At 43.7% G+C, this 21,515-nt stretch overlaps 1 protein-coding gene across 1 annotated transcript in view; it reads right to left on the bottom strand.

Moving 5' to 3' along the window:
* Positions 1-21,515, bottom strand: part of Rai14 (retinoic acid induced 14) — a 134,825-nt gene that overhangs the window by 7,085 nt on the left and 106,225 nt on the right. The window contains exons 5-13 of the mRNA XM_032898780.1: positions 18,451-18,515; positions 15,099-15,156; positions 14,253-14,323; positions 11,171-11,277; positions 10,249-10,427; positions 9,736-9,764; positions 7,581-7,667; positions 4,897-4,951; positions 1,699-1,817 (exon numbers count right to left, since the gene is read on the bottom strand). Of these exons, the coding sequence (XP_032754671.1) occupies positions 1,699-1,817; positions 4,897-4,951; positions 7,581-7,667; positions 9,736-9,764; positions 10,249-10,427; positions 11,171-11,277; positions 14,253-14,323; positions 15,099-15,156; positions 18,451-18,515 (770 nt within the window). The remainder of the gene's footprint in view (positions 1-1,698; positions 1,818-4,896; positions 4,952-7,580; positions 7,668-9,735; positions 9,765-10,248; positions 10,428-11,170; positions 11,278-14,252; positions 14,324-15,098; positions 15,157-18,450; positions 18,516-21,515) is intronic.

Below are 21,515 nucleotides of genomic sequence, written 5' to 3'. Positions count from 1 at the left end.
GTGGTCTCCATGAATGGATAATGTGCTCCTGCCTGGGTTATTAAATGAAAACCCCAGAGGGAGTTGTATGGGATGCCTCTCCATGAGCTGTTGATCAGAGAAGCCCAAAAGTCCCTCAAACAATACAGGCTATTGACCCTGCTCTTGACTGCCCCCCCAAAACGTTAGATACAGGATAAGGGGAAACTGAGCTGGAGCTGAGCCAGAAGCTTCCTCCCGAGTGGCAAACTTTCACAACAGAAGATGCCCTGTGGGCTGATGGGAAAGCCAAGTCATCAGCACTGTTACCCACTGGTGAACTCTGTGGGCTACAATCATGACCCTCCAGGCAAGATATGCTGCCTGACACATCAGCGCCATGCTACTTCTAAGCGGATTCTGGCCACTGTGCAGTAGGGAACCCAATCCTTGGTCTTTAACGATGGTCGAGAGGCCACGACTCAGGAGGGATAGGGTCCAGGGATAGAGGAACCCTACTACTATTATCTACATTTCCTAAATGGTCACAGTCTTACTACTCGGGGCTGCACGCGTGGATTAGTGCTATGACTAGTCTTCATCAGAGACACCTCTAATCACGGGTGGGAGACAGGTCATACGGAAACCCCGAGCTGAACACAGTGCGAGGGATAAGTGATGGTGGACTGACTGCCGAGTGCTAAGTGGAGCAGCTTCATCATCTCCATCCAATGCTCGGGGCACACTTAAGGATGGAGATAAAACTAGAGCCAGAGGGGGAGAGGTGCAGCAACGAGACGTCTTCTGGGCACACAACAACCACTGCACGTAGAGACTCCCTGAAACTGAGCACCTTTACAGACTGGGCGCATCAACATTCATTACGGGTGGGGCCGGGCCCACGAGCCCCTGTCCCTTCCCGAGGGACCGCTGGCTGTTATGAATTGTTGGGGGAGGAGGTGCCACTTTTTTTCTTCAGTGGTGTAGTCACTGCTGCTCTTGTTCCAGTAAATGACCTCCTAGCCATACTTGTGTAGGAGACTACAGTTAAAATCCATGGGTCACACAGAGAAGACGTGAAAGAGGGGTTCGTTAGGAAGAAGAAGGGCTTCAGCAGGAGACAGAGGGGGAGGAGAGGGGAACAGGAGGGTGGCGACCAATTGCATAAACACGTGAAACTATCAAACAAAAACCCAAAATGCAATGTCTATAAAAATGGAAATATAAAATTTTATAGATGGAAATTGTCACATGTAATTCTGTGCATACCATATATATGCATATGCATGCACTAATTTTATTTAATACCATTTCTTTTTATTTGATTGTTTTTGCTTGCACGTATATCTGTGCGAGGATGCCAGACCCTCTGCGGCTGGAGTTTCATAGTCGTGAGCTGTCACTGTGAGCTGAGAACTGAACCTGGGTCCTCTGGAAGAGCAGCCAGTGAGCTGAACTACTGAGCCACCACCTCTCCAGCCTCATATACATGAATTTTATCTATATTCTATATTTAAATTTTATACCTGTCACTGTACTTATCAATCTGTGTATAATTACACATAATATAGCAATTTCTAGAAACAGAATGAGTGAACACCAGTAAACGAATAATCTGAAACCATTAAAAAATTTAAAGCTAACTAGAAACGTACGTGGCTATTATAAATAAAGTATATCTAACCACCCTTGAACAAACGAATACTTTAAGTAGTCTGTGTCAGTAATAGAGTTACCAACCTGCAATTTATCTTGTAACTCCTTATTGTGTAAGGTAAGGGAAGCGACTTTTGCTTGCAATAGGACAAGAAGATCTTGTTGGTCAGCTTCAGAACTTACATCTAATAAGCTGTCAGCACCTTGGGAAAGAAAAGGGAATGTAGAGAAATATTTTTAAAATGAAAATTCCTGTAACCCCCTACCCAGCCAGCTAGAGGGATGGCGGCTTCCGGGTGCAGGTGTTTTCCTGCTCAGGAATCACAGACAGACACAGCTGAATGGAAGACACTGAGAGCTCCCAGTGCTATCCCACCCGCTTCAATTCCCTTCTCCTTTGAGGTTTTTTTAGTTCTCTCTGTGCCTCCTTGCGTCCTGGCTGGGAGTCTTTCAGTCTCTCTACATCTAGTTTGTTTTTGGCCCTTCAGGCTTTAGCACCTTGCTTGTGCACTCAGCAGATGACTTCCCCAGTCTCTGTTCCTCCCTCTGCCCAGTAGAAGGCAGCCCGTGCCGGAGCACCAGACAGCCTTCCTGATGTCCACTGAGGGGGTGGTAGTGCGGGTCACTTCTTTGGTTCAAATGCTTCAATTACTCTCCCTTCAAAAGCTATCCATTGTTCGGGCACAACTTGTAATGTCTGACCCAGTCTGCTTTTTCAGGGTCATGACTTACACAACCTTTCCTAGTTTTCCATTTTCCTCTTCTTCGCATTTTGTGCTGTGTTCTATAAAGACTTTCAACACACATTTGATGCTTTCACTGTTCACTGACAAAGGTCGGGGTAAGCATTCTTCAGGACACTGGTCAAGCTGTCCTAAGAAGCATTCACCGACCAGCCTAGCAGGAAATGATCTCTCCTAGTCATACTGATTTACCATTCTTGGTAAGCCACAATTTTTAAGTGAACTAATTATCATACCAGAACAGCATCTAAGGGAATACAGAGCAGAGTGCTCACTGAGACAAGGAGGACGACTGGGCGCTCACTGAACCAAAGGACTTGCCTGAGAATGCACTTAGAAAGTCTCCTGTGACAAAAATGTCCACCTGAGGGAGCTGTGTTTAGCTGGCCCAGCCGCGTTACTCCCTGACAACAGCTCCTTCAACAATGACCACGGCCACAGGCGACAGACCACACTCCACACACAGCAGATGGGTTCTTTAAGATTCCCAGTTTTCCACAGCCATTTAAAGCACAGATGAAAGTCTTCGTTTAGATGGATGCAAAAAGGATGGCTCTTTATTGAAAAGCAGATAATAAGGCACTATTTTGGTGTCTGGGGACTAGGTGATGCTTTCTGAGTACCCGACATGAAGTCTGGGGGAGGGGCTGTTTATTTTCTTGGGAGATGAACTAACAGAATAAGAGCCTCAGAACAATTCTAAGCAACTGAAATTTGTTACGTCTACAATATAATACATTCTTTAAAAATATCCAATGGAACATTTATTAAACTACATTAATTGATCTCTACTGAGAATTGGAAAATTTAACTTTTTAAAGAAATGTATTCAATATGAGTGCTCTGCTGCATATACATCCGCAGGCCAGAAGAGGGCATCAGATTCCTTTGTAGATGGTTGTGAGCCACCATGTGGTTGCTGGGAATTAAACTTGGGACCTGTGCATACATATACAGCCTTCAAAACTAGATAAGATGGATGAAGCTAAGAAGTGCAGGCTGACAGGAACCGGATGTAGATCTCTCCTGAGAGACACAGCCAGAAGATGTCAAATACAGAGGCTGAATGCCAGCAGCAAACCACTGAACTGAGAATGGGACCCCGTTGAAGGAATCAGAGAAAGAACTGAAGAGCTTGAAGGGCTTGAGACCCCCTATATGAACAACAATGCCAACCAACCAGAGCTTCCACGGACTAAGCCACTACCTGAAGACTATACATGGACTGACCCTGGGCTCCAACTGCAGTGAATAGCCTTGTGGGGGCACCAGGGGAAGGGGAAGAAGCCTTGGTCCTGCCGAGGTTAGACACCCAGTGTAGGGGATTGTTAGGGGCGGGTTTGGGGGGAGGATGAGGAGGGGAACACCCATATAGAAGTGGAGAAGGAGGGATTAGGGGGCTGATGGACAGGAATCCGGGAAAGGGAATAAAATTTTAAATGTAAATAAGACCCAATTTAATAAAAATTAAAGAAAAAAAAAAGAATCCTGGAAAAAATTATCCTGATAAACAGCAAATGACACTTCTGAAGACAAACAAACAAACAAACAAAACAAAACAAAACAAAACCCCTTGGGACCTCTGAAAGAGCAGCCAGTACTCTAACTGTTGAGCCATCTCACCAGCCCCAGAAAATTTAATTTCTAAAGTCGATAAATCACACATTTATAAAACATACACTATAAGAAACTGAATGGTGGAAAAAGCTTTGAAATCATATAGATTCATTTAAATATAATTCTAAAGATATATTCTTTCCAACACAGTGGTTATAGATATCTATCTTCTTTCAAAGGGACTCCTTCGTTGCTCCTTTCCTGAGAGAGGGTTTAACGACATAGCACAGGCTAGCCCCAGAACTATGGTCCTAGGATAGAATCTTTAAAAGGCACAATTGATTAGCCCTGTCTTGGTGTGGCCATTGTAGCTGCATTTGACAGTTAGCTTGTGGGAGCAGTGGAGGTGCAGAGTCCCCTTGGTCTCGGTGATACAACTTGCTGCTTGAGTACAGTGAGAGTGCGACACTATAAGCCGAGACCCTGAAACCTGTGGACTGCTCCCCCAAACTGTAAACGCATAAGATAAAATACACAGGCTAACAAAAATAATCTGACAGCTTATTTTTGACACACTAAGACTGAAAGCAGGTCTAATAACTGTGACACTTTTAATGGGAGGTATGGTAAGTGGTATCTGAACATCCCCACAATGGAAAGGGGGCAGGAAATCGGGAGTCCTCCTGGTACTGCCGCCACTCTGCTAACGCTATATACTGCCTCATTCATAATTAGAGAAAAGACTAATCGTGACAAAAGAAGACAGAAGGTTTTTTTTTTTTTTTTTACACCTTAACTTAATTCTTTAACATATAAACTGAGGCCCCTCGTAGTAGAGAGAGCACGGCCTAAGCACTGCTGGCAATCCTGTCACAGGCATGGGCTGGTTCTCATGACCTCACAGAGTGCTTGACTAGACTCTGCTCTCTGTGTAAACATGTACGAAAGTAAACGTGGTCAAAAGTGACTTTCCTCTTCGTACCTGCAGTACTGTCGCTCAGCCTGTCTTTGTTTTCTTGTATGGAGCTGATCTCAGCCTGTGTGTAGAAATAAAAACGACTGTTAAAGAAGTCTCCTAAATATCGTGTTCAACACACCCGAGGATCAAACTGACTTCCCTCCTTGAGTACTGAAAGAAGAGCTCAAGGCAATCGACTAGTGAAAATGACAGAAAACCTCACAGAAAACCAGACAGTTAAAATATACGCAAATAAAGGAAAATATATGGAAATAAGAGATAATTACTTACAAAAGAATAATTTTGAAAATATCAGAAATTACAGAGGACATACTCCCAGAATATTTTTTAGGAATTGTAGTTACACTTTAAATTATAATTTATGTAGGAGCTTTTTATTCTGTTCTATGTCCTGGAATCTGAGATAGTATATTAAACATGTATTTTAAGATAAGTTATTTTCATATTAAAGTTGAATAGAAATAGTATTTATCTGGGTCATGCACTGAATGAAGTATATTAAACATTTATTTTTTTACATCTATAACTTGTTAAATTTTCTGTTACTAATCCTTCTAAAGGAGATGGCAATACATTAAGAGCTGTCAGGGAAGAAAAAGTTTTGTAAGGGAATAAAAATTTTCATGGTCTTGAACTGATGGTTGACTCCCTTAAGATTTCATTTGTCCCTAAAAATATGCTAAGGAGCCAACTGCAAGGCTCCTTAAACTCGCGCAGCATACTTTACAGAACTGGTGGAATAGGCCTAATGGACTTCCTAAAATGAATTCATACTGCTTTTATAGTCAGGGAAAAAAATTGTAAAGTCACGAGAAAACTCTCTTGGTTTGGCTGCATATGTCAACTCGATTTGGTAAGATGATCAGTAGTTCTAGGTAAGCTACTGTCTATGGAATGGCTTTTAATGATTGGTTGTTTAACTCTGTATGTGACTGTATGTGAGGGCAGGAAGCATGTGCACGTGAGTACAAGTGCCTGCACAGTCCAGAAGTGGGCATCAGACCCTGTGGAGCTGGAGTCTGAGGCAGCCGTGAGCTGTCTGGTGTGGGTGCTGGAGTGGAACTGTGTCTCCCACAAGAGCAGCACAAACTCTTGACACTGAGCTGTCTCTTCAGACCTTTTACTTTACCACGCTCAGGGTGGCCATGAACTTGATCTATCCTGGGTTAGCACCGAACTTTTGATCTTTGTGCTTCTGTTTCCTTAGCTGGAAATTTCCAGGTGTGGACACTACCACATCTGTTAACGTACCTTTTCTATCTTAGTGTCTAGTGCAGGATACTACATAATGCAGAGAATTCCCCAAAAAATGATACTGTCATTTTAGAAATAACCTATATTCCAGAATAAAGGAGATGCGTGCTACCAACCAGAAGCAGGTAAATTGTACCAACTGCAACTTTTAAGAATTTTAATTTTGGCTGGAGCGATGGCTCAGTGGTTAAGGGTAGTGGCTGCTCTACCAGAGGACCTGGGGTCAACCCTAGCACTCACATGCTATGGCACAACTGACTCTAGAACTCCAATCCCAGAGAATCCAATACCATCTCTGGGCCTCTGAGGGCACTAACGGTGCAAACTTATTCCTGTAAACAGAACACCCGTGTACTTAAAGCAAATAAATTAAAATTTCTAAAGTTTAATTTATAAACACTACATATATTTATTGTGTACATAGTGACATCTTGATTTATATGATGAAATGGCTAAATTGTGAGTGTTAACATTGCTTTAAGTATTTTTGTTTTGTAGTTAAAAATACCAAAAACTGGGCTGGAGAGATGGCTGAGCAGTTAACTGACTGCTTTTCCAGAGATCCTAAGTTCAATTCCCAGCAACCACATGGTGGCTCACAACCATCTGCAATGGAATTTAATGCCCAATTCTGGTGTGTCTGAAGACAGCTACAGTGTAATCATTTACATAACATAAAAAATCTTTAAAAAAATTTCCAAAAACTTCCTCTCACTAATAACTATTTTTGTGTCTGCATATATGTGTGACTACGCCGTAGTGTGTGAGTACGCTGTACATGTATGAATACACCGTGGGTATGAGTACACTGTATGTGTGTGAATATGGATCCATGTATCCATGGGTGAGTGTGGAGGTCAGAGGACAACCTTGGGGGTTCCTCTTGCTTTCCTCTTTGTTAGCAACAGGGCCTCTCACCCTAAGAATGACAGGAGGCCCGACCCAGGAATACCTGAACCTAGCTCCATGTGGACTCCGGAGATGTGACCTCAGCTCTTCACTCAGCGAGTGTTATAGCCACTGAGTCATCTTTCTAGCCCTTGACAATTTTAAAGAAGAAGACACACTGTGAATGTTAGTCACTGTGTTACCTAACAGAGTGCTTAGATCCTTTTCCCTTCAATATCTGTCTTAATTCCTTGGTCTTTTCAACTCCAAGAAAAACCATTTTAACCTCTGTTTCTATGACCTCAAGATTTTACATAAATGGCATTTACCTCTTACTTGAAAATTATTAGTAAACATGATTTATTTTTCTAATCTCGTTTTATGGTATCCATGCCAGAAAAAATAATCAAGGGGCTCTTCATGGTGCAATGTCATGGCACAGTGATTCAGAAGTATAATCTGTTTTGCACAATATTGTATAAATTAAAGCAAAGCCAACAGGTATCACAAATATGCTAAGAAACTCCAATATAGGAAGGGGATACCTTAAAGGGTGCTTCAGCAAAAAATACTGATTCCTTTCCTGAAAGTGGTGTAGAAGTTATTGATCGTGGGGAAGACACATCACTCAACTGAAAAAGAAAAAGAAAACCACTAATAAAGGGGGTGTCCTCCAAGCCTTGTCTTCCCTTGCTGAACAATCCATGCTTTAATCCCTATGGTTAAACCTGGCAGGAGGTTTGCATAGTGTCATTTACATTAGGGGTAAGAGTCTCGAGGCATTCCAGCTGTGTCCAGTATTTCTGAAAGCTGTCAGAGTACTGACTAGGTAGTGTTACTTACTCTATTAACTAGCACCAGCTATTAAAAGCTATAAAGTTTGACTGTGTGTTGAGGACAGCATCAACAAACATGCCAGCATATTTACAAGTGCCTACCAGATTCAACACCCTTTTTATATCCTATGCTGCCTTAGCAATAAAAGCTATCCTGTTTTTATCTGACATTTCATTTCTGTTGTTATCATTCTTGCTCTCCTGAAGTTGTTACTATGAACTCAGGAAAAAAAAACCAAACAACTTTTAATATTGGGAACTCATAATAAGAAAGGTGAATATATTGTATCAACATTTTAAGAAAATAATTAAAATTTACTATCATCTATGTCTTCACTAGCTGCTAGTCATCCAAACTGCTAATATGAGGAACTAATGACATTTGAGATGATCTTGGGGAAAGGACTCTGTCATAAGATTTGGAGAGCCTTCCTTGAGGTTTTAAAAGTGTGAGTGTGTGTGTGTGTGTGTGTGTGTGTGTGTGTGTGTGTGTGTGTGTGTTAATTCTGGAGATCCAACCCAGGGTCACACACAAACACTAGGCAGGAGCTCTATCATTATTCTACATACCCAGCCTCATAGCTTGAAATTTAAAACTACTAAGGAAGATTTAGAACACGTGTTGGGGGCTCGATAGTACAACGTTCCTTTGGGCCTACATACAGAACGATGGCTTTCGGATTTACTTATTCTTTTGCTTTTTACCTGGGTAGGACTGATAGGAGGTGGTGGAGCTTTGCGTTTTTTTGGAGTTCCACTTCTTTCTGAGCTTATTTTAGAGACTTGGTCATGCTGAAAGTTATCACAGTCCAAAGAATGGAGGTGGGTTAGTTATGTTAGTTAGTGAAGTCTGAGCAAATAGCTGCAGCAAACACACGAGAACAACCTGACAGTTACACAGTCACCCTCATCCAGCTCTGAAACACACCGCCCACAGAACAATACGTAACATGCACATGCGCTAGGCTTTCTTCCGGCAACCCATGCTCGCACGGCAATATTAAAAAAGGAGGAAAAAAAAAAGACAAACCCAGCGGATTAAGGTTGCAGAACTGGGAGGGGACGAAGGCATGCCCGTCACAATTTAGACCCCAGAATGCATTCACAGTCGGCTTTCCCTCTGAATGCAGAGTGCTCTGCACCTCTGCACGGCTTCCACTCAGCCCCGCCCCACGCCCCGCCCACCACACCGCCACTTTTAAGGAATGAGGGGAAGGACAGTCTCACGTGCCAGGGGTCCTGATAAGCTACAGTTAGCACATAATAAACCCAGTATCCAATATCAGCTTTCTATGCCTCAAAAATCTCAGTGTACAAATGCACAAAACAGCCAGACATACACAGAGAGCAAACGTGCTTTTAGGAAAAACTCAAGTAAGGAGACATCTTCACCACTACTCTGTATAACACCAATGGCAGTACCACAAACTGCAATTAAAATAGAAAAGCCCAGTCTCCTATTTTTCTCAATACTGTAGCAATTTCATGCACGAACACACACATATATACAGGCATATATATATAAAGCCACCCAGATGATGTCATATATAAGATATTTTCATTTATGGTCAAGATTCAGCCACACTGAACATTTTTTGCACCAGTCTGTATTATACACTTCATTGAAAAATAAAAGGTAGTAAGTATGAAGTACGAACTTTTGAAAACAGTAAAATTGTTAAGAAAATATTTGCCACCATGCAACAATAAATCATATCTTCAAAATTTATGTCAGTCCTTAAGTATTTTCAACCCAATTTTTAATCACTGTCCTAATGAACCACAGCATTCACTCTCAACATTTTCACATTGTCATGAGTTTTTTAAAAAAAAAAAAAAAGCACCTTGACTCCAAGATAAATACCTGCTTTGCTTTTGTTGGGGTCTTTAAATCTAAAGAGAAAAAGTGAAAGAAAAAAAAGACTATAAGAACCATGACTCATACCATTTACAAACTTTGCTTGGACAGGCACACACATACAGACACACATACACTCACACATCACACACACACACACACACACACACACACACGCACACACATACACACTCACAAACACACACTCACATAGACACATACACACTCGCAGACAGACACACACACACACCACACATGCACAGTCTTTCACACAGACACACAAAAACCACACATGCAGTATCTCTCTCTCTCTTTCTCTCTCTCTCTCTCTCTCTCTCTCTCTCTCTCACACACACACACACACACACATCACTATACACAACATTTAAAACTTTATTTATCTTCAAGCATATGTTTAAAAGAATAATAAAACATATCATATTGCAAAAATTCCTTTATCCCTTTGGGGAAAACAAGTAGATAAATCTAAAACAACATCAGCTATTTTCTTTCACATACCAGCATCCTGAGAGATTTTTGATAATAGAAGGCTCTGAATTCCTGCATTTTCTGAGAGTTTGGAATAATATAAGGCATTGTGTCCCAGAGAATCTACAAGGCTCAGGTCTGCCCCCTTCTTAATTAAGGCTTCCACGGTGTTAGCGCTGCCAGTTTCGCACGCCAGCATGAGGGCAGTTCTAGGGGGAAAAGAGACTGAAGTTTAGCAATAGCCAAAGGTGGACTCGCTCTCCTGGGACTCACTGACCGGGAAACAAGGAAATGAAGATTAAATACAATTAACCCTCAGTCCTCTGGGGAACTAAGTGGAATATGTCAAGATGAAGTAAGGCGGTATTTTTGGATTAAATCAAAACATTAAACTGCACAGAATAGCAGTCACTCTTCCCCCCTTGGTGTACAACAATGAAATCCCTGTGATTGGTACAAACGCCAAGCTTACTTTGGAGGCTGGATTCTTTCATGTCTAGTATTTTAAAGAACCTGCATTATTAAAATTATTTTATTGTTGTTGCTGCTTCAAGACAAGAGTTTCTCTGTGCAGCCCTGGTTGTCCCAGAATTTGCTCTGTAGACCAGGCTGGCCTTGATCTCAGAGTCACCTGCCTCTCTGGCCTCTGGGATTAAAGGCATATGCCACCCTACCTGGCTTTAAAATGATTTCTAAATGCATCCAATATATTTACTTTTGTTATGTTTTGGATGAAAAACATGACAGGAAACGGCTTGTTCCATTCAATATTTAATTAGTTTCATTGTAGAATCAGCCAGCAGTTCTGCGCATGGAGATTTGGGGGACTTTTTTTTTTTTTTCAAAGTCAAAACAGATCCTCAATTACCAGGAAGCTAGATAAGTAGAAACCACTTTATAACATTTAACAGAATAGCCCTGAAATTATGGTTTCTGCCTTTACGTGTGGTACCTTCCATTTTTGTCCCTGGAATTGACATCTGCGCCGTGGTCCAGGAGAAAGTGGCAGGCCTCACTGTGGCCATTTTGTATTGCGACGAGCAGGGGTATGTTTCCATCCTAGGAAAGAAACTCCGTTCAGATTGTAACTCCCATCCCAAACACCAGCATTGCAAAACCGCAGTCTTTCCCACATTTTCTGTCCTGACCTGCACTGTCTACTCTTTCATTCACTGCGATATTCTATGCCCCTTTGGGGCCACAATTACACTTAAGCATAAGTCTTTTTGCAATTTCACGACATCTAGCTGTCTTATGCAATTTCACCGACTTTACTAGCTTTCCTTTAGAAGTCCCAGATGCACAGGTCGCTTGTTCCATGAGCCATCACTGGCTCTGCCTGGTAATGGGAGAGACTGCACACACTGAGGGTGTTCAGAGGAAAGTACACGGGGGCTGGAGGAATGGCTCAGCAGTTAAGAGCAAGTCCACCCCTGCACCTACACGGAGGAATGAGAGAACCGACTGACCTGCACAACATGTCTCCTAACAACGAGCGTGCCAAACCTCCCAATAAATAAGACGTGTACAACTTTAATGTAAACTTCAGAAAATAAAATTACTGGGGCTGGAGAGAAGGTGTGGCTGCTTTTCCAGAGTACCTGGATTCAAGTGTAGCAGCGCATAACCAACCGTCTATAACTCCAGTTCCTGCCCTCTGACCTCTGCAGGCACCAGGCATACATGTGGTGCACATACATACATACATGCAGGTGAAACTCTTAAACATGAAGAAATCTAGAACAAACAAACAAACAAAAACACAGAAAAGAGAACAAAACAAAGACCAATGCTAGAAGTGTTCCAGATTTTAAAGGTGGGTATGGGGACTATCTGCATAAAGAAGTAACTTGGGACTAGGACCAAGGCTACATATGAAGTCCATTTGTGTATGTTCTTTTCCATACGAATGACTCTGGTTCCAGCCACGTGTGTGAAATAGAGTTGCACTTGAGGCGTCGTACTGTGGAGCGCATGGGCACTGGGGACATTGGGAATAGAGATACTGAACCTGTGCCGTGGTTCAGAAAGTTTAAATGCATTTGCCTGACCAGGGGCAAGTGCACGCATGCCAATCCTCATGCTATAGTATGTCCTCAAGCCCTGAAGCCACATACCACAGACATATAAATTTGTCCTTACAATAGGCCCGTAAGGCTTACAAAGACTAAAAGTTCTCTTCAGAGTTGGGAAATTCTACCAGGAGTCATCCGAGACGATGCCCACGTACAGAGAGAAAACAATGGAAATTCTAACTAGAAATCTCTGACGGTTTACCTTAAGAAGATGTAGAATAACTCTGGTGACAAATCTATGGACATCTGTGGGAGAGACCATCTAAAGGGCCTCCCATGACAGCCAGAATGGAATAAAAAGAAGAAAGCTCATAAACAGCATTCATCTCCCTTCGCTTCAGGAGGCCACACTATAGCTGGCAGTGTAGCATGCTCCATCCAGTTCCTGATGCTGTGATTTCCCCGCCAAGATGCCCCGCACCTTCCAAGTGTGAGCCAAAGATGCCCCGCACCTTCCAAGTGTGAGCCAAAGATGCCCCGCACCTTCCAAGTGTGAGCCAAAGATGCTCCGCACCTTCCAAGTGTGAGCCAAAGATGCTCTGCACCTTCCAAGTGTGAGCCAAAGATGCCCCGCACCTTCCAAGTGTGAGCCAAAGATGCTCTGACCTTCCGAGTGTGAGCCAAAGATGCCCCGCACCTTCAGAGTGTGAGCCAAAGATGCCCTGCACCTTCCAAGTGTGAGCCAAAGATGCCCCGCACCTTCCAAGTGTGAGCCAAAGATGCTCTGCACCTTCCAAGTGTGAGCCAAAGATGCTCTGCACCTTCCAAGTGTGAGCCAAAGATGCTCTGCACCTTCCAAGTGTGAGCCAAAGATGCCCGCACCTTCCAAGTGTGAGCCAAAGATGCTCTGCACCTAAAGAGTGTGAGCCAAAGATGCCCCGCACCTTCCAAGTGTGAGCCAAAGATGCCCCGCACCTTCCAAGTGTGAGCCAAAGATGCTCTGCACCTTCCAAGTGTGAGCCAAAGATGCTCTGCACCTTCCAAGTGTGAGCCAAAGATGCACCTTCCAAGTGTGAGCACCTTCCAAGTGTGAGCCAAAGATGCTCTGCACCTTCCAAGTGTGAGCCAAAGATGCCCCGCACCTTCCAAGTGTGAGCGGCAAAGATGCTCTGCACCTTCAGAGTGTGAGCCAAAGATGCTCTGCACCTAAAGAGTGTGAGCCAAAGATGCTCTGCACCTTCCAAGTGTGAGTCAAAGATGCTCTGCACCTTCCGAGTGTGAGCCAAAGATGCTCTGCACCTTCCAAGTGTGAGCCAAAGATGCTCTGCACCTTCCGAGTGTGAGCCAAAGATGCTCTGCACCTTCCAAGTGTGAGCCAAAGATGCTCTGCACCTTCCAAGTGTGAGCCAAAGATGCTCTGCACCTTCCAAGTGTGAGCCAAAGATGCTCTGCACCTTCCGAGTGTGAGCCAAAGATGCTCTGCACCTTCAGAGTGTGAGCCAAAGATGCTCTGCACCTAAAGAGTGTGAGCCAAAGATGCTCTGCACCTTCCAAGTGTGAGTCAAAGATGCTCTGCACCTTCCGAGTGTGAGCCAAAGATGCTCTGCACCTTCCAAGTGTGAGCCAAAGATGCTCCCACCTTCCAAGTGTGAGCCAAAGATGCTCTGCACTTTCTGAGTCTGAGCCAAAACGAATCCCTCCTTCCTTAAGCTGCTGCTGTCAGGTACTTTGTCACAGCAATAAGAGAGGTAATATACACAATTTTCTACTTTTATAATTTGAGAAACAATGTTTTATTCATATTTTAGTTAAGGGCAGAACACTGACATATACCTATAAGAATGCACGTCACTAAGAAGCACACTGTGCAACACATTAATGGTTTAGGGAGTCATAAGAATTAACACAGAAAATCATTTTTGCAGAAAAACAATTCTGGTTGAAAAGAAATCTGCCAGCTACCAAAGTCTTGGTTGAAACCCAAAGCCACATTTCTCTTAGTGTTCACCTGGTACATACCAAGTCTTTGAGGTTTATAGGGCTCTTGTGCTCGCAGAGGACTTGTACAGCTTGAAGGCTCCCCTGTGCCGCTGAGGAAGGAAAGACACCACCGTCAGTCACAAACGAGCCAGGATGCCACGGCTAAGGAGGGAGGCTCACTTTCTGCCCAGTGTGGGAAAGGCCCTGAAGAGTCCTCAAAAGGCTGTGCAGCAAACAGGTGGAAACACTTTAATCTCAGCTTTAGCCACAGGTACAGCCACGAACTCCCAGTTACTCACAGGCAAGCATTTGATTTAGCTTCTTATGGGAGTTGGCTTTCCTACACATAGTAGTAAAATGAAGTGTGTATGTGAATTCAGTATCAACATTTGTCAGATGAAGCTGGGACAGACAGCACAGCCAAAGGTTTACAAATACAACTGACATTCACCATGATCCTCTACCCACAAAAACAAAAACCAAACAAAAAAACAAAAAAAAACCCCAACAACAACAAACATACACACACACAACGAAACCCCAGCATCTTCTAGTCTTGAAACCTGTAAGTGATCATAACTCTCTACCTTACAAAGAAACTTTAATAAATTGATTTAAAAATCTAGAACTGTGCACGTGCTAAGCGCGAGCCTTATCTCTGAGCTGTGCTCTCAGCCTGAGTTGAGTACATTAACCATGGTAATGGGTTGCACAGCAGGACGCTGACTGTAGGTGCACTCCTTAATAAATCTGTGTGTGGCTTGGGAACTGAGTCTGACTGGACGCCAGGAACTCCGGAAATGAGTCCCAGGAAGAGTCCAGGAAGGTGTGACAACTGAACACTTTCTTAAGGCAGAAAAGGACAAACAGGAGAGTGACCGTTACCTGCATAATGCAAAGCTGTTTTCCCCAAGTTGTCAACACTTTCGGCTGGGCTCTTGTACTGTAAGACAAAAATAAGTATCTTGAAGCAACTGCCCAAATACTATCGAGCCTACCCTTCTCCTTCAAGTGGCAGTTACTCAGGAGGGCACACACATGTGTAAGTTCTACCTTCTGAGCTCCATGGGCAGACAGCCCTTTGAGGAAGGAGACAGATATCCAAATAATCATGGTACCATATACAGTTAGCCCTTGGCTGCTCTGGTCATTCATTCTTCCCGTACAGCATCTCTCCAACTCTACTGGTTAACATACTCCAGATCTCTCATGTGGATCTTAGATTTTCCCTATTTCTTCTCTCATTCTCTGCCCCCCTTCCTAATGTCAGCCTTCTCCAAGTCACCTCCTCGGTCCTCATCTCCCACCCATTCCTGAACATACTTAGTCATTGGGATTCCGTAGTGGCGGCCCAAGTCAAGGTCCCCAGCTGTCTTTAGTTCATATTCTGACCACTCAGCAGCCTACCCTCTTCCCCACACACTCCTTGAGGCTGTGTGGTTCAGCCTCTTGTGGCTTCCCGCCACTGCCCTGGCCAGGCCTCCTCCAACAAAACATACAAGCTCACATTGGCCATTGTCTTTCCCGGAAGCTCTCTTCTTGGCAATCCTATCTACACGTTGCATTAAACCTGTGAACAACCCAACTTAGAGAACTATTCCTGCAGCCGCTTTTGGGGGAAACTGAGGTACAAATAAGTTAATAAATTGCTCGGATTATGGCAATGGTGAAGCCAGCGTCTGATCTTGTTGGAGCCTGGACTCTTATTCATATACAAGCATTACCTGTGCGTGCCCTGGCTCGAGAACCCTCTGCTTTGCATCTCATAAGCACTCAAAAGGCAAGTTTTCTACTCTTCCCTCCCTAGCCTGCCCCTCCCCAAGTGTTTACTATCTCTATGGACACCAACTTCCATCGTCAATCTACCCAAAGAGATAGAAACCAAATCAAATCGTACATGAGAGCTGGCCTCTTCTCTTTCTCATTCCTTCATCGTAGCCCCAGGCAGCATCTTCTCACTAGACTAGCTAGTCTAGCCTCCAATGGGTTGCATTCGTTTTGACCTGTCTTAAGCACTTCTCTACACAACAGAATCATCTTAGAAAACTGGATAGGTCACTGTTTGCCCTTCACAATTCCACAGTGAACCTAGGATTGCTCGGCCATCACAACACACAGAGGCCTGCATTTTGTACCACATTCTCTCATGTCTTTGCTTCTGACTCAGTTGCTGGCTCCCCGACTCCACCCGCCTCACAGCAGAACCTTGCCTCCCCTCATCCCGTGATGCACTGTTCTGTCTGGAATGTGTTCTGCTGGTACTTTGTACCCTGGAGATCTCGGCTTAAGCATCACCTTCTCTATGAGGGTTGTCCTAGAAACCACTACGTTCCTTCTAAATGCTCTGCAATTTGTCGAATTATATTGTCCTTTTCTTAATAACCAGACTGTGAACTCCACCAAGATAGCACCTGCCCTGCTTGCTGGCAGATGCTTAATGCTTAGCACCGAGCATAGTACCCTGGAAGCACTTGGTATCATGGAGACTATGAGGACTTAACATGGAGAAGGAAGGGTGTTCATTTGAATTTGCAGGACTCCGCCATGTTCTATCTGTTCTAACTCCCTTAAGGAGCTAGAAGCTGGAAATGGTAAACCGGAAGCTGGAGAACAGAAATATCATCTGGAGACAGGGCACAGAGGCCAATACACAGGGTACAAGAGCAAGGGCTCAGAGAAAACACTAAATGCAGAAGGTAGCGGGAAAGACAGCAGGAGGCAAAGGGGTTTCCTTTGTACATAGCCTGACTTGCAAAGAGCTGAACAAGTGGGTCTGAGAAGTCTGGGCCTGCGTGCCAGCCTCATAGGAAGCCACAGAAGGCTGAATTCCTAACAGTAATCTAGAAAGAACAATGCTCAGAAGTGCAATCCAGGGGAGGTAAGAACGGGCTACCTTAAAGTGCAGTGCTTACTCTGCTGTGGTCAGGAGAATGGAGATTAAGTTACTACTTACCAAGGCTCTGGCCTAATTTTAGAACGGCACAAGGAACTGTTTAAAGGCTTCAAAGGTTTCGGAGAAAAACCAAGGCATTTGCATAACCAGATATAAAATTACATTAGAGGCTAGAATATCTGGTCCTAGCCCACAAGGACTTCGAGCTTGTCAGGTTAAATCTTCCTTAAAATCAGAGCCAGATGCACGGGCTGGAGTAGGACGGGAATTTAAAACATATTTTTAAGAAGTGAGGTAGAGACTCTGGGTAGAGACAGGGCACTCTGGGCAAGAGAGTCAATTCTTTTCCCCTTAATCCTGAGGGCCTGGTTCTAGAGAAGGTAAGAAAATCTCCATATTAACTGGTCGAGAGCAACTCTCTTAAGTCAACACCACAAACGCTCATCTATTTTTCTTGAATTTTGCTTCAAAGACCTGTTAAGGTTAAACACTCCTGGACCACACAGCAGTGGGCACAGCGCAAGGCAGAAACGAAGAGTGGTGTGACCAAGGAAGCAAGTTGACGACGGATATGACCAGAGTTTTGCCCTTGAATTTCAAAGCCAAATAAAAGCTGGGTCTCCAAGCGTGTCTGTGAAAGCCAGGACGACAGCTTGACAGGACAGACAGGACTCCAAACACTTATCTTATTGCTCCATGCTGTCCCTGGAAACAGCCAGCTTGCATTTTGACCAGCAACAGCTGGACATCACTGCAGGGATGCTATTGTGGGACTGGTTCGTGAAATACACATCGTCACAAATTTACGGAGGTCATCGCCTCAGGGGATCATTATACACTTCCCGACAAAGCCAGCAAAGCAGGGAGCTGGCCAAAAATTATAAATAAGAATAAAACCGTGCACTTAAACAAGAACCAAAAACTAACTAAAAGCTCATCAAGTTACCTATCAAGACGTAATGGTTCAAACTGTTTATCCGGAAGGACTGCCCCCCACAAGCAATTTACAGAGAGAATACCAGGATGTGGCAGAGCCAGGGTTTGCTGCAGTGTGGAAAACGTTTCACGAAAAGCCAACTTTCAGAAAAGAGGAATTGAATAAGGGGGTAATAAGGCCGACCCTAGGAAGACAACTCAAGTTTTAGGGAGGATCCACTTCTCTTCCAGTCGAGTCGCCATGGAGACAACCTTGCTGTTGGCTGTGCTTTCCAAACGGGCTGTAGGACAGTAGTAAAAGGGGTGTGTACTGAGAAGAGGGGTTTCTCCTTTCACAAACGGGATCACCTTTCACTTGGAAACAATGAAAAGAAGTGGCGAATCTGTAGCCTTCAGTCACCTGCTTACCTGAAGAAGCTTCTTGATGTACTCTGGGTGGCCATTCTTGGCTGCGATATGTAAAGCACTGTGACCTAAATGGATTAAAAGGTGAAAATCAGGGGAAGGAGCCACATTAATAAATAAATAAATAAATAAATAAATAAATAAATAAATAAATAAATAGACAAACACTGAAAACCCCAGACAACTTTTATTTTCTTTTAACTGGTTTCCTTATTGCATTTTCTTGCGTATTAATTTTGGTTGATTTTTCCCCCAAACCTGCTCCTCTTCCTTCTTATTCTCCCAACAAGTATTCCTCTCTTTTTTAAAAAAAGATTTATTTATTTATTATATATAAGTACACTGTAGCTGTTCAGTCACACCAGAAGAGGGCATCAGATCCCATTACAGATGGTTGTGAGCCACCATGTGGTTGCTGGGATTTGAACTCAGGACCTTTGGAAGAGCAGTCAGTGCTCTTAACCACTGAGCCATCTCTCCAGCCCCCAAGTATTCCTCTTTTTACATTTGTGCCACATGTCCGCGTCCTTCCAACCCTCTTGCTTAAAGCTGCTTTCTCTGCCCTTTCTCAAGATCTGCTCCCTGGCTTTATGACCTATACCCACAAGGTAACCATTAGAAGCCAGAATCCACATATGAGAGAACATGTGGTGTTTGTCTTTTTGAGCCCTGGTTACCTCAAAACAGTATTTTCCTGCGAGCTTCATAGTTTCGGGGCTTTTTTAAAACAGATGGATGAAATTCTATTGTGTATTTGCAGTAGAGTTTCATTAGCCGTTCCTCTGCTGATGGACATTTTAGGCTGATCTGATTTCCTTGCTATTGTGCTTAGAGGAGCAATAACCCTTCTCTGTGGTAAGTCCTGTGGGCGTGTGCTCGGGGTGGTGCGGTGGGTGATGCTTTAGTTCTGGTCTTGTTTGGAAATCTCCACACTGATTTCCATAATAGCTGTTCTTCCATACGCTCCTACAGCCATCCAGTGAGTTCCTCTTGCCTTAGCTTTTGCTGTCGTTTATAATTTAAAGTGGATCAAAGACCTTAATTTAAACCATTAACAGCTGAAACTGCCAAAGCAAAGCACAGGAATAAACAGGCCACGAGACAAGACCCTCCTGAATAGCACACGCTTCCTACATAGTACCTAACTGCTAAGCCAAAGACAGCTATGAGGAATAAACTCTTCTCCAACAAAGACGGGACTGTTTCTCTAGAGACTAAGGTCATACATTCCTTAGTGTGCCTGTGGATCACGCAGCCACGGGTAACATTCAGAGGTTCTAACCACTGCTCCCTGCAGGTGCTGGTCAGCTCTGGTCAGGACTGTGGTAGTACCAGGCTTCACAGTGCTACAGTGAGCTGACACTGGTATGCAGAATGACCATGTCCACATCAGTCACATCAGACTAGAAGACCACCAGGCCTAGAAACCCAGAAAAAACAGCCCACAAGTCAGCAGACAACATGGTAGATACTGACGTGATGTTCACCCTCTTGTTTCCCTCTCCTCAAAATGTGCTTACCCTGAATGAACATTACCTGGAGGTTTCAGATTTTCCCAAGTCCTTGCTCAGCTAAGGGAGCATTTCTTAAGTCCCTTTAGAACTCCAGTATAGGACAATGCTACCAACTACCTAGTCCCAAGTGAGCTTCCACATACCACAGGGCCTCTGCAACTGCTGTATGTTGAACTTGGACTTCCTTCCCCTAGAACAGACACAGTTTGCTCTCTGACATTCAGATTCAACCTAAAGGCTGCCTCTGAACTGGAGGTGTAGCTTGGTTACCAGAGGGGCAGGCTAAGCATTCATGATTCAATATCCAGGTTCAATGGCTGGCATGACACGAATGTGGCACTTGTGAGGCACTGTGATACTAACAACAGATCAGACATTCAAGGTCATCCTTGGTTATCCTGGGATACATGAGACCTTGTCTTAAATATAGGTCCTTTTTCTGCCCCACCCATTACAAATTCTTTTTCTTCCTTAACTCCTTTCGCACTGGTTTTCTGCTTCATTCTTTATTCTTCATAACACCACACACCTTGCAGTACTCACCCCATTCTTGGTTCTTAAGATGGACATATACTTCCTAGTACACACACACACACACACACACACACACACACACACACACACACACACACACACACACACAAAATAGACCTGTTGGTCTATTGGTCCAATGCCCCTGCAGTTGTCTCACTTCCTATTGAGATCCTAGCTCCTACGACACCGACGGATGGTGAACATCTGGTTCTCAATATATTCCAGTCATTTTGAATTAAAGCGAATGCTAATTTCAACGTCTGAGTGCCAACACATCCCCAAGGTAACACTGATAAGCAACCTCTATTTTGGGATTTGCTTCAAACCCAATTTCAACTTCAAAAGCATTGATGTTTTATGTTGAATAATTGCGGTAGATGATCAATCTGTTAATCTGCCTCCCTGGCCTCTACCTATGAGAAGTCTAGTTGTGCCAATCAAAACCATCCTGAGACATTACAAAATGTCCCCTAAGGGGGAAAAAAAAAGAAGAGCCTAGAGTTGAGATCATGCATTTAGAGGAATGATTTATTTTATTTGATGGCCCAGTTCCAAAATACCATTTTCTTTTTAATTAGTCTTCGTTCAGCACCGACTGGAATTTACTGGAGACTTAAACGGCTGGGAAACACCTTAAAGATGAGAGGCTCAGGATATCAAGAGAGATATAAAATCATCCACATTCTCAAAAGAGCGCACCTCTTCCATGCTGCCAAAGATACCCTGAACTCTTAAGGGCATTTGTTTAGTTGGGATAGGAGACTGAGGCAGAAATCCATCAACCCTCTCTTAAAAACATGAGAAAAGAGACCCCTGAAAGTGGGAAAATAAGAACTTCTTTGTCCTCTTCAGTTTTAGGTAGGACGCCTCTCTCCTTTCCAGAATTAGAAGAGACCTAAGAGCGAGGCTTTCTTTATCCTTTGCATTTACAAGGCTTGGTGCTTAGCGTGGCTTCCGCAGACACCAGACACCGTTTCTAAGGACAACTGCAGTTTACATTTTAAACAAATGCCTTACCAG

This window comes from Rattus rattus, chromosome 3, assembly GCF_011064425.1.
Source record: "Rattus rattus isolate New Zealand chromosome 3, Rrattus_CSIRO_v1, whole genome shotgun sequence".
Classification (NCBI taxonomy): Eukaryota; Metazoa; Chordata; class Mammalia; order Rodentia; family Muridae; genus Rattus; species Rattus rattus.
The sequence above is the reverse complement of the archived record's forward strand: the minus strand, read 5'-3'. Positions and strand labels throughout refer to the sequence as shown.